The sequence below is a fragment of the Balaenoptera acutorostrata genome, chromosome 16 (assembly GCF_949987535.1).
Source record: "Balaenoptera acutorostrata chromosome 16, mBalAcu1.1, whole genome shotgun sequence".
Lineage (NCBI taxonomy): Eukaryota > Metazoa > Chordata > Mammalia > Artiodactyla > Balaenopteridae > Balaenoptera > Balaenoptera acutorostrata.
In genome coordinates this window covers 34,206,691-34,221,193 of record NC_080079.1, presented here as the reverse complement: position 1 = coordinate 34,221,193, position 14,503 = coordinate 34,206,691, and the positions used below count along the sequence as shown (strand labels likewise).

Here is a 14,503-nt window from a genome sequence, read left to right as displayed (position 1 = left end):
AGAATACCTACTGAAAGCTTAAAGATCCTATACAACCAGAGATGCAAGAAAGATCCCCACATAACTGGGGAAGACAAAGGGAACAGGGAGAAGAAGAGGAATTGGGATGAGACCTACACCCCTGGTAGGGAGCTGTGAAAAAGGAAAGGTCCCCTCACCCTGGGAACCTCCTTCACCAGCTGGGAGGTCTGCTGGGACAGATAGGGAGCCTCAGAGGCTCGAGAGAAGAGCACGGGAGCTGGCCTGCAGCCCTACAGGGTAAAGAAAGACCAGTATAGATGATCCCTGCCATGTAGCTGCACTTCCTAGCCACAGACACGTGCCTGAAGTGCACAGCAACTGGGTGGTGAAACTTGGGCTTCAGTGGACAGACCTGGGGAGAGGACTTGGTTTGGCTGCGAGGAGACAACCTGAAGCGCCAGGAGTGTGGCCTGCGCCAAAACTGGGGGTGTGCACAGGAAAGAGAGTACTTCTGCCATAGCAGCCTCATTATCAGCATGCTTGCAATGGGGCATAGCTCCGGCCACTGCGGGTTTTGCAAACTCTGTGGGTGCGCACATGCGGAGGCAGGGCTGAAATCTGAGCCAATTACCGGAGCTCCCACAGTGGGCACACCTTCAGTAGGTTTTTGCATCAGTGGCTTTGTGAGCATGCATACGTGCCTAAGAGACCTCCAAGCCGATTACCAGTGCTCCCACAGAGGAACCAGACACCGAAGGCAGTGCCAACAACAGTGATCTTTGTGGGCGCGTGCACCAGGTGGCAGGCAGCATCAGAGTTGCACGTCCCAGTGGACAGCTACTGGGGAAGAATACACAGCAGCTCCTTTCCCAGAGAGAGTGCTCCAGTCCCACCTACCTCACACTGCAGCTTAGAACCTGACCTGGGGGCTTCTACTCTTACAACTGGGGAGCAGACCCTGCCCCTGACAGGGCTGTGACAACCGCAGAGCAAAGAGGAGGCTCTGCCCAACATCCAGTGCAGGCTCTGATCACAACACCACCAAACACACTGCCAGCAAGGGGACAAGGGCCAACACACCCTGAGAAAAGATATGGCAAGAATCCTACCAAAAACAACCCTTGCACCAAGAATACTGGACTCCCACAGTCTACACAGGGTCGCTCTGACATAAAAACAGCCACAGTAGATAACTGTTTCTCCTAAATTCATAGAGTCAAAGAAATATAAGTAAAATGAAAAAACAAAGGAACTATTTCCAATTAAAAGAACGAGAGAAATCCCCTGAAAGAACAACGAAACAGACTTCTCCAGTCTACCAGACCCCAAGCTCAAAAAGGAGGTAATAAAAATGCTGAAGGAATTAAGAAAGACTATTGATAGAAATGCAGATCACCATAACAAGGAACTAGAAACTATAAAGAGGAGCCAATCAAAATTAGACAACCCAATTGCCAAGATGAAAACCAAGCTAAAGGCAATAAATAGCAAACTAAATAAGGTAGAAGAATGAATAAGTGATCTGGAAGACAGAATAACGGAAATCACCCAATCAGAACAGCAGACAGAAAGACAAATGAAAAAAAAAAAAAAATGAAAGCAACATATGAGATTATGGGATAATATAAAGCATGCCAATCTATGCATAAAAGGAATCCCAGAAGAAGAAAGAGGAAAGGGAATCAAATTTATTTGAAGGAATTATGGCTGAAAACTTCCCAAACCTAAAGAAGGAAACAGATATCCAGATACAGGAAGCACAGAGGGTCCCAAACGGACCTACTCCAAGACGTCATAATGATAATGGCAAAAGTTAGAGAGGATTCTACAGGCAGCAAGATAAAAACAAAGAGTCAGTTACAAGGGAACCGCCATAAGTGTATCAGTTGATTTCTCTACAGAAACTTTGCATGCCAGAAGGGAGTGGCAAGATACATTTAAAGTCCTGAAAGGGAAAAACCTGCAACCTATGATACCCTACCCAGCAAGATTATCATTAAGCATGGAAGGAGAGAGAAAGAATTTCTCAAAGAAAAAATAAAAGAATATAGCAACACTAAACCTACTCTAAAAGAAATACTAAAAGGTGTTCTCTAAATAGAAAAGAAGCAGGAATCTATAAGAAATGGAAAATCACAATAGGAAAGGTAAATATATAAAAAGATTGAAGACCACTTAAATTAGACAGTACATAGATTAAAAAAACAATCAAAAAATTCTGTGAAAGCGATTATAATCACAATGAACAGCAAAAAGATAAACATGAAGATGAGAAACAGGGCATCAAAATTGCAAAATGTGGAGGAAGGGAGTAAGAAAATGTAGATCTTTTAGAAAGTGTTTGACCTGATATGACCACCAGTCTAAAGCAAGTAGATAGAGTTATGGGTTAACATACTTGAACACCAGGGTAACCACAAATCAAAAACATACAACAGATTCACAAAAACCAAAATGAAAGGAACTCAAGCATAATACAAAAGAAAACCATCAAAGCACAAAAGGAAAAACAAAAAGAAGAAAGTAACAAAGAAGAAATACAAAATCAACAGGAAAACAAGGTTTAAAATGGCAATAAATACACTTATCAATAATTACTTTAAGTGTCAATGGACTAAAAACATTGATCAAAAGACACAGAGTGGCAGATTGGATAATAAAACAAGAACCTATAATATGCTGCCTACAGGAGACCCACTTTAGGGCTAAAGACACATATAGATTGAAAGTGAGGAGATGGAAAAAGATATTTCATGCAAATGGAAATGACAAGAAAGCGAGGGTAGCAATACTCATACCAGACTTTAAAACAAAGGCCATAAAGAAAGACGAAGAAGGACACTATATAATGATAAAAGGATCAATACAAGAAGAGGATATCACACTGGTTAACATATACACACCCAATATAGGAGCACCTAGATACATAAAACAAATACTAACAGACAAAGGGAGAAACTGATGGGAATACAATAATAGTAGGAGACTTTTAACACCTCACTCACATCAATGGACAGATCTTCCAGACAGAAAAGCAATAAGGCAACAGAGATCCCAAATGACACAACAGAACAGTTAGACTTAATTGAAATCTACAGGATACTACATCCAAATAAAGCAGAAAACACATACTTTTCAAGCACGCATGGAACATTCTTTAGGATAGACCACATACTAGGACACAAAACAAGGCTCAACAAATTTAAGAGGACAGAAATTATTTCAAGCATCTTTTCTGACCACAACTACATGAAACTAGAAATCAACCACAGAAAGAGAAACGAGGAAAAAAACTATTACATGGAGACGAAACAACACGCTACTAAAAACCAATGGGTCAACAATGAAATCAAAGAGGAAATAAAAAATATCTTGAGACAACAACAATGAAAACACAACCATACAAAATCTACGGGATGCAGCAAAAGCAGTCCTTAGAGGGAAGTTCACGGCGATACAGGCCTTCCTCAAAAAACAAGAAAACTCACAAATAAACAACCTAACCTACCACCTAAAAGAATTAGAAAAAGAAGAGCAAATAAAACCTAAAGTCATCAGAAGGAAGGAAATAATAAAGATCAGAGAAGAAATAAATAAAATAAAGATTAAAAAACAACAGAAAAATCAATAATACCAAGAGCTGGTTTTTTGAACAGATAAACAAAATCAACAAACTTCTGGCCAGGCTCACCAAGAAGAAAAGAGAGAGGACCCAAATAAATAAAATAAGAAATGAAAGGGAGAAATAATAACCGACACTACAGAAATACAAAAAATCATAAGAAGATATTATGAACAGTTATATGCCAACAAAATGGACTACTTAGAAGAAATGGACAAGTTTCTAGAAATAGCCTGTAAAAACTGAATCAAGAAGAAACAGATGATTTGAACAGATCTATCACTAGAAGTGAAATAGAATCTGTAATTTTAAAAATTCCCTGCAAACAAAAGTCCAGGACTGGATGGCTTCATTGGGGAATTGCACCAAACATACCGAGAAGAACTCATACTGATCCTTCTTAAACTCTCCCAAAAGACTGAAGAGGCGGGAACACTCCCAAAGCCATCCTATGAAGCCACCTATCACCCTGACACCAAAACCAGACAAAGACACTAACAAAAAAGAAAATTACAGGACAATATCTTTGATGAATATAGATGCAAAAATCCTCAACAAATATTAGCAAACCAAATCCAACAATCCATAAAAAGGTCATACACCATAATTAAGTTGGGTTCATTCCAGGGTCACAAGAATAGTTCAACATATGCAAATCAATCAATCTGATATATCACATCAACAAAAGACAAAAACCACATGATCATCTCAACAGATGCAGAAAAAGCATTTGATACAATTCAATATCCATTCATGATTAAAATCTCTCACCAAAGTGGGTAGAGAGGGAACATATCTCAACATAATAAAAGCCATTTATGACAAACACATAGCCAACATAATACTAAATGGTGAAAAGCTGAAAGCCTTCCTGCTAAAATCTGGAACAAAACAAGGATGCCCACTCTCACCACTTCTACTCAACACAGTATTGGAATTCCTAGCCACAGCAGTCAGATGAGAAAAAATAAAAGGTATCCAAATTGGAAGGGAAAAGGTAAAATTGTCATTATGTGCAGATTACATGATACCCTATACAGAAAACCCTAAAGACTCTGCACAAAAACTACTAGAACTGATAAATGAATTCAGCAAGGTAGCAGAATACAACATTAATATACAGAAATCTGCTGTATTTCTTCATACTAACAATGAAATATCAGAAAGAGAAAGTAAAAGAAATTCCCATTTAAAATCGCATCCAAAAAAAAGAAAAATATCTAGGAATAAACCTAATCAAGGAGGTGAAAGACTTATATGCTGAGAACTATAAAACACTGATAAAGGAAACAGAAGATGATTCAATGAAATCGGAGGATAGCCCATGCTCTTGCACTGGAAGACTTAATATAGTTAAAATGGCCATACTACCCAAAGCAATCTACAAATTAATGTGATCCCTATCAAATAACCCATGACATTTTTCACAGAACTAGAATAAATAATCCTAAAATTTATATGTAATCACAAAAGACCCAGAATTGCCAAAGTAATCCTGAAGGAAAAGAACAAAGCTGGAGGCATAACCCTTCCAGACTTCAGAAAATACTATAAAGCCACAGCAATCAAAACAGGATGGTTCTGGCACAAAACAGACATACAGATCAATGGAACAGAACAGAGAGCCCAGAGATAAACCCACACACTATGGTCAATTAATCTTCGACAACGGAGGCAAGAATATACAATGGAGAAAAGATAGTCTCTTTAACAAGTGGTATTGGGAAAGCTGGACAGCCACATGTAAATCAATGAAGTTAGAACACACTCTAACACCATACACAAAAATAAACTAAAAATGGCTTAAAGACTTTAGTATAAGACATGACACCATAAAACTCCTTGAAGAGAACATAGGCAAAATGTTCTCTGACACAAATCGTAGCAATATTTTCTTAGGTCAGTCTCACAAGGCAAAAGAAATAAAAGCAAAAATAAACACATGGGACCTAATGAAACTTAAAAGCTTTTGCATAGCAAAGGAAACCATAAACAAAATGAAAAGACAACCTATGGAATGGGAGAAAATATTTGCCAATTATGAGACCAACAAGGGCTTAATTTCCAAAATATACAAACAGCTCACACAGCTCAATATAAAAAAACCCAAAAAACTCAATCAAAAAATGGGCAGAAGACCTAAATAGACATTTCTCCAAAGTAGACATCCAGATGGCCAACAGGCATATGAAAAGATGCTCAACATTGCTAGTTATTAGAGAAATACAAATCAAAACTACAATGAGGTATCACCTCACACCAGTCAGAATGGCTATCATCAAAAAGTATACAAATAATAAATGCTGGAGAAGGTGTGGAGAAAAGGGAACCCTCCTACACTGTTGTTGGGAATGTAAATTGGTGCAGTCACTGTGGAAGAACAGTATGGAGTATGGAGGTTCCTTAAAAAACTAAAAATAAAGTTACTATATGATCCAGCAATCCCACTCCTGGGCATGTATCTGGAAAAGACGACAACTCTAATTCAAAAAAGATACACACACCCCAACATTCACAGCAGCACTATTTACAATAGCCAAGACATGGAAGCAACCTAAATGTCCATCAACAGATGAATGGATAAAGAAGATGTGGTATATATATACAACAGAATATTACTTAGCCATAAAAAAGAATGAAATAATGCCATTTGCAGCAACATAGATGGACCTAGAAATGATCATACTAAGTAAAACAGACAGAGAAAGAGAAGTATTATATGATATCACTTATAGGCGGATATCTAAAAATAGTACAAATGAACTTATTTATAAAACAGAAACAGACTCACAGACACAGTAAACAAATGTATGGTTACCAAAGGGAAATATGGGGGGAGGGATAAATTATGAGTATGAGATTACAGATACGCAATACCGTAAATAATATAAACAACAAGGATTTACTGGGTAGCACAGGGAACTATATTTAATATCTTGTAATAACCTATGATGGAAAAGAATCAAAAAAAGGGAAAAAATATATATAACCAAATCACTTTGCTATACACCTGAAACACAATATTGTAAATCATCTCTACTTCTATTTTTTTAAAATCACTTTAATATTAACTAAAATAGGACTTCCCTGGTGGCGCAGTGGTTAAGAATCCGCCTGCCAATGCAGGGGACATGGGTTCGATCCCTAGTCCAGGAAGATCCCACATGCTGCGGAGCAACTAAGCCCATGCGCCACAACTACCAAGCCTGCGCTCTAGAGCCCGTGCGCCACAACTACTGAGCCCGCATGCCACAACTACTGAAGCCCACGCGCCCTAGAGCTTGCGCGCCGCAACTACTGAGCTCACGCACTGCAACTACTGAAGCTCATGTGCTCTAGGGCCCATGTGCTGCAACTACTGAGCCTGCATGCTGCAACTACTGAAGCCCATGCGCCTAGAGCCCATGCTCAGCAACAAGAGAAGCCACCGCAATGAGAAGCCTGTGCACCACAACGAAGAGTAGCCCCCATTCGCCACAACTAGGGAAAGCCTGCATGCAGCAACGAAGACCCAATGCAGCCAAAAATAAATAAAAATTAAAAAAAAAATTAACTAAAGTAAGATGTAAAGCGGGAAGGGAAATTTGCCATTACTAATTGGCACTGATAAGAGCTAATTTTACTAGAATAGACATTTACATAACAGAAGATGTGCATCTGCCTCTTTATATGGTAATCCATTTGAAAAAAAAGCCTATCAATTTCAAACATCATTTGTGAAAGAAGACATCATTCAAAGGGTCAAATCATAACCACTAGAGGCTCTGGATTAGAGTCAGGATAAAACAAGATTCAGTAGCCACCTGTGTTTCATTTTAGACTTTTCATGTCTCATCTCACAAAGAGGCACCCTTGACTTCGGGGCCCTTTGTAAATTCCACAGCTATCGAGGTTAAATGGTCCAATTGATACTTCATAGATGGAGGACAACTTAGAATTGAATTAGCATCTCAAAAGAATAATACAGGGCACAACAGTATATTAAAAAGTAATACTGTATGTGAATAAGAACTTTCTTCTATAAATATTTGGAAGGCATACCTTATTTTCTTTGTATCTGGTGAGATCTGCTACGCAGTATTCCTTGAATAATTTATCATAGTATTTCTTTGCAAGTCTCTTCTCCCTAGATTCATTAAAAAAATATAAATCTTACACATTTAGAAATTCAACCATTGTTTGCTACTTGGAGGCAATGTCAAATAAATAACGCATATGATATAAACATTAATGTTTTAAAAGAGGTCTATTACTTACATGTGCATAGAATATCTGAATATTAACTATTAATAGTGGGTCTCTAGGGAGGGAAGCTGGAAGACTAATAGTCAAAGATGAGAAGGAGACTGACTCTTCACTTTTTACCCTCTGTAACGTTTGAATTTTTAAAACCATTTTCAGGTTTTACGTTTTCCCAAAATATTTTTAAAATTTAAAAAGAAGCGTACTACAAGACAACAAATAATATTGTAAAAATTTTATAAATTATTTTTTAAAGACAAAGTCAAGCAATGAGAAGTCAGTTAAAATTGTTAAAAATTACCAAAAGAATCAAACCAGATTCAATAATCTGAGGCACGGTTTTATGTTCTCGATTCAGAACTGTTCCATGCAGGGGCCAAATGCTTTGGACAGGTGACAAAACAAGAAAACACTCAGGGAGCAGGAGAGACAGGACTATAGCATTTGATGCATTATGTCTCACACATGTACAATTACCAATTCATGTCCATTTCATCCTCCTCATTCCATAGGAATCTGTGATTTTCTCGTATAACGTCCATGTCTATCTTGTCATTTTCCCTGAAAAATAAAACAATTTCAAATTCAATATGAAAACAAAATTAGTCAAATTTAAGTTAAACAGTGTGTGAGATTTTTGGGCACCTGAGTAAAAATAAGATACACAAAGACAGTTTTATATGTATGTATGTATGTATATTTATAAAAAGTATTTCAGTATTTTCAAAAGGCAGTTATAAACAGTGCTGCTACAGAAACAAATAGATAAGGAATCCACCCATCTCTAGCGCTGGTTCAATTATACAAAGGGTGCTAAATTACCAAAACTAGGATGAGAAATCTGAATAAACACTAAATGGATAAGGAAGATGAATGAAAATAAGTTTCAGAATCTAAAATAAGTAACACCATCCTACTGTGATCTAATTTTAAAAATATATAAAGAATTTTTCCACACCTCATTTTACTACAGCTTCCTAGGAAGACTGAGTAAGGAAGGAAGAGAACTGAAGGAGATGATTTTTCAAGATGATAACAGATTGGGGACAGAACAAGAGATTGTTGAGAAATACAGGCTAAATTCAGAGGAGAGCTAAGTTTAGGGCTGATGAGCTGGTATAAAGTTTTTCAGGGCACTATCAACTCGGAAAATCATTAAGTAAAGAGAAGAAAACCCACACAAAACCAAGAGGCTCTGACAGAAGAGCCTCAGATATAAGAAGGAATTTCATGTGTGGGAAATAATTAGAGTGAGGTCTCTTGTTTGCCCTATCTTTTAAAAAGCAATCCCAAACCTGAGGTCTAAAAAGTTCATTATTTCAAAGATCCTTGTGGGGGAAAAAAAAAAATCACTGCATAATCAGGCACGTGAGTATTCCTCACATAATCCTGTTATTGCCAGGATCAGCAGGCTGCCTGAGGCCTGTTGCCAGAGAAATGGGGTTCATGATGAGTTGCTTAGCTAGAAGCTTCGAATGGCCTCTCCACCTTATAACAACAAAACTGGAATGGAAAGCAGGAGAAAATGACAGAATCAGAAGATACAGTAGCTGTGAGTCTTCAAAGACACCCATACCTACCTCCCATTATGTAAAATAAACTTTATGACACTTACCCCAATCGCCTGAAGTCTTCTTTTTTGCCACCATAGTATAAAATATAGTCATTTACAAACTTTGTATGCCTTTGATACTGAAATGCAAAAAATTAAGGATTTTACTTGTTCAGGAGTAGTTGGGTATCAATGACATATTAGTGAGTAGGGAAAAAAAAAGCATAGTATGAGTCTATTTAGTTTTTTAAAAATACACAAATATATGCTATCCATGCTTATAAATTAAAAAAAGATCTAAAAGGATAAATATTAAACTGTTAAGAGTGAACACGGTACAGTAGAGGGGCTTTCACTTTCTAATGAATATATTGTTTTGAACATTTTCAAGCAATAACTCTCTGGGGAGAAGGACAGCTTCCTATATACAGCCTCACACCACCACTCATTTTAATCATCAAAATATGAAAAACAAATTATAGTTTCTAAAGTTAAAGGTGAGGAGTAGAATTTTTCTTCATTATAAAATATAATTTAGCTATTTCAGTAACAATAAAGCCTCCAAAATAGAAGATGTAACTTTTATTAAATTAAATCCTAACACGAGGCTTTCAAAAAGAAGTAAATATAAGAAGTCACGTTATTTTTTTATACTCTCTTTTAATATTCAAAGAAACTACAGTCATGTTTATTTTCAGTGCAATACAACAAGACACATGAGCATTTTACTTGTTTTAAAAAGCTCCATGGTACTCTCTCTAGAGCTGAACACACACATAACAGAACGGACATAATATTGTCTGTGACTACAGCCTATTATATTAAAGACAAACAGTTATTTAATTGATCACAACGTGTTCTAACAGAATAGCGAATCAAAACATAATTCTGAAACGAGCAACAAAGCAATTAACATTTCAGAAAAGAAAAAAGAGAAAAGCCACATACCCAGAGATCTGGGTTCTAGCTCTTGGTCTATCACAAACTGGTCATGTGACACCGGCAAGTCACTTAAATCTTTCAAGAGCTCAAGTCAGAAAACTTTTCCTGTAAATAGTAAATATGCAGGCCATACGGTCTCTGTTAAAACTACTCAACTCTGCCACTTTAGCATGAAAGTAGGCACAGGTAACACCTAAATGAATGAGCACAGCTGTGTTCCAATAAAACTTTTATTTACAAAAACAGGTGGTAGGTGGGACTTTGCTTCCTGGAAGATGGAGCAAAGATGTACAGTTGATCCCTGAACAGGGTGGACAGAACACCCACCCTCCTCATTGTCCAAAACCTGCACATAATGTATAATCAGCCCTCTGCATCTGTAGATTCAACCAACTGCAGATCGTTAGTACTACAGTAAAATAAATACCCATATTTACACAAGTAATACAGTAAAATTAAAATCCTTGTATAAGTGGACCCTCACAGTTCAAACCCTGTGTTTTTCAAGGGTCAACTGCACTTCTCCCTATTCCTCCCACTGAGAACTAAAAACCTTGGAAATTATATATAAAACAAACATAAGAAGACTCTGAAAGATAGAGAGAAGAAGGCAGACCAGCTATGGACCTCAGGACCCATGGTATGACATGGTCCTGAGTTCCCCAGGTTTTCTTTTTGCTTAATAAATGCCAGACTTGGAGGTGAAGAAGCTAGATAGCTGGAAATACCTACAAGCAGAGACAAAAGAAGTCCCAACAAAAGTCTGTTCCCTCTAACAAAATAATCAGGAGAGAGGCAGCCTAACAGGAAGGATAACTTTTAGGCAGTAACTACTCTATTCCAGCCAAACACTCCAGAAAATCTATGGCCCCACCTCCAGCCATGCAAGAAAAGGGGATCTAGACTTTCACCCTCACCAGGCTGTAACTAGATGCCCTAACACCCCCAACTGAGTGGTGTAATAGGAGGAGGAGCAGATGTTGAAATGCTAAAGGAGCAGCAGCAGATGAGATCCATGGGAAAGCTAAGCTATTGGGTTAGGAGATAAGAGGAATAAATAAATTGGTGACAAGAGAACTTCTATAACTTAAAGAAAAGGATCAGGAACAATAAAGTGAAAGTGGTGACCACAGGATAGTGGGTATATCTAATTGACATCGTCCCCTTCTCCCTATCCTGACCACAGTAATAAATACCCAGAAATACTTTCACTCTCCAATATTCCCAACAGTAATATGGATGGTCAGTGGTAGCGGCTTATGTAATAAGCCACAGTCTTACCAAAAAATTGAGCTGAGAGATGGCTATCACAGAGAAACAAGGTGTAACTTAAAGAGAGCCCCAATTCACGCCTGAAAGCTGAAGCCACCGCAGGCCTCAGACAGTCCACAAACAGACCTATTTTTTTTTTTCATTTTTATTTTTTCTAACATCTTTACTGGAATATAATTGCTTTACAATGTTCTGTTAGTTTCTGCTGTATAACAAAGTGAATAAGCTCTATGTACACATATATCCCCATTATCTCCTCCCTCTTGCGTCTCCCTCCCACCCTCCCTATGCCACCCCTCTAGGTGGTCACAAAGCACCGAGCTGGTCTCCCTGTGCTATGCAGCTGCTTCCCACTAGCTATCTATTTTACATTTGGTAGTGTATATATGTCCATGCCACTCTCTCACTTTGTCCCAGCTTACCCTTCCCCCAGCCCATGTCCTCAAGTCCATTCTCTAGTCTGTGTCTTTATTCCTGTCCTGCCCCTACGTTCATCAGAACCTTTTTTTTTTTTTTTAGATTCCATATATATGTGTTAGCATACGGTATTTGTTTTTCTCTTTCTCACTTACTTCACTCTGTATGACAGACTCTAGGTCCATCCACCTCACTACAAATAACTCAATTTTGTTTCTTTTTATGGCTGAGTAATACTCCATTGTATGTATGTGCCACATCTTCTTTATCCATTCATCTGTCAATGGACACTTAGGTTGCTTCCATGTCCTGGCTATTGTAAACAGTGCTGCAATGAACATTGTGGTACATGACTCTTTTTGAATTATGGTTTTATCAGGGCATATGCCCAGGAGTGGGATTGCTGGGTCATATGGTAATTCTATTTTTAGTTTTTTAAGGAACCTCCATGGTGGCTGTATTAATTTACATTCCCACCAACAGTGCAAGAGGGTTCCCTTTTCTCCACACCCTCTCCAGCATTTATTGCTTGTAGATTTTTTGATGATGGCCATTCTGACCAGTGTGAGGCGATACCTCATTGTGGTTTTGATTTGCATTTCTCTAATGATCAAACAGACCTATTATTAAACACAGTTTTACCAAGACATTAAATAGCCAAGAACCAGGTAGGAAAAGAGTAAGAGTTAAAATGAGACTGAAGATAATAGTATAAAAATTAGAAATGTTGACAGCTTGACAAAAATCGATTGGAAAAAATATCTGCAAGTACATGGACTTTGTAAACCTATTTATAGAAGATTAGTAATATGTTTTTTATTATTTTTTGCCTCTAAATCTTTCTTATATATTAGTAAAAGAGAATTGTACTCAGAAGTATAAATGGCAAAATTCCATATCAATAAACACTTATCTTTAAATATAAAATTTGTCTATCTGACTTCACAAGATTTTATGAAATAAAATAGATTTAAAAAATTGTATTAGTTACAAAATCTAGAAATGTAAAAGGATACAGCATCCATAGCTATGAGATGAAACCTTCTATTTCTTGCTTCTTCTCTGTTAAGAAAAATTTTATTTCAAGCAAATTCAAATGTCTATATTTAATTAATATAATCAAATCACCAACATCTCAAACCAAAAAAAAGTAATGTACATTGAAGTACCATACCTATCCAGCAATTCTGCTGCAACTTGTTTATGGACCACCTTTCCATGTTTTTCCTTCTGAAATGGCTTTTTGAGCAGTAAATCATCTTCAACTGTCCTGGTTTGTTAAGAAGAAAAATTATTAGAAGAGTTCATTTTTCTCAGAGTGTTTCCTATTTCTTTATTATTTTCATAATTGGAACATGTTTTAAAGAATTCAACTCTTAAAGACTCACTGATCTTTAATGAGATATTTTACATCTCCTTTAATAGCTTAATTAATATCTTAACTTTATTTAATACCTATAAAATGGAGAAGACGAGACTAACAAATGCATGGGTTCTGGTGTCACACCACCTGGGGTCCTTGGTTCAAATTTTGGCTCTGTCATTAATTATCTTAATCTTAAATTACTTAATCTTTTTGTGCCACAATTTCCTTGTTTGTAAAGTAGAGATAACAAAGCTTTCAGTAACTGATAACATGGAAAAAGAAGGGCTGATTATAGATGATATATAGACTATAGGTGATCAGCCCTAGTTACGTAAATAGATATAATCCTAGAGCACACAAGACTATCCAACTAGATTGGCTCAAATTCTATTCTTACAAAGTAATATTTTTGAATGAAAAACCTTGAAAATGTAAAGCATTTTAATTTCATTTCATTACATAAAAATGTAATTTATTATATAATTATTTCTATTCTTTTGGTTATCCATGAAGACTGAGTACCCAACAAAAATGTTCAGTCCCAACTAGTATGCTTACATATTGTTTTCAGTGTCAAATAATAAACCAACTTTTATAAGTTTGGTTAACATGAATCAGTCAACCACTCCTAAGTTAATGGATAAAATCAAGTTTCTAAGCACTGAAGGCTGAAAACAATGCCCCTCCCTAAACACAGGCACTCCACCACGATATGGCCTCCTTGTAAGGCTCAGGCTTTATCTGCTAAGAGTTCTTACCTCTTCCATTCAATAAAGACTTCCATGAACTCCTTCCTCTGGCCACTTAGTCTGCTCATTCACAAAATCCTAAGAATTGTGCTGCATCACAATCTCATCCTCCACAGTAACCTCATTTTGAAGTCAGGTACTAGCAAAGGGACAACCAACCAAGCCCCTTCTTAGCTATGACAGTTGCAAGTAGGGTCCTTGACAGTTGAATGAAAAATAGATGCAACAGAGAAATCTAAGAGCTTTAACTGATTTCCTTTTTTCCCTTATGCTTCCCTGTCCATAAATCCCTTCACAGCATAAACATTACTTTCTTATCTTTTACATAACTGTTCTCAAATTTTTGAGTCAATTCATTATAGTTTAATAAACAAAAATTC

The 14,503-nt window shown here is 37.0% G+C and overlaps 1 protein-coding gene across 2 annotated transcripts in view; it reads right to left on the bottom strand.

Annotated features, from left to right (window-relative positions):
- LOC103021005 (protein FRA10AC1) overlaps positions 1-14,503 on the bottom strand; it is a 40,320-nt gene that overhangs the window by 23,670 nt on the left and 2,147 nt on the right. For both annotated transcript variants that reach the window (XM_007187477.2, XM_007187478.2), the window contains 5 exons: positions 13,183-13,278; positions 13,025-13,070; positions 9,441-9,517; positions 8,303-8,386; positions 7,625-7,709 (listed from right to left, as the gene is read on the bottom strand). In XM_007187477.2, the coding sequence (XP_007187539.1) occupies positions 7,625-7,709; positions 8,303-8,386; positions 9,441-9,517; positions 13,025-13,070; positions 13,183-13,278 (388 nt within the window). The remainder of the gene's footprint in view (positions 1-7,624; positions 7,710-8,302; positions 8,387-9,440; positions 9,518-13,024; positions 13,071-13,182; positions 13,279-14,503) is intronic.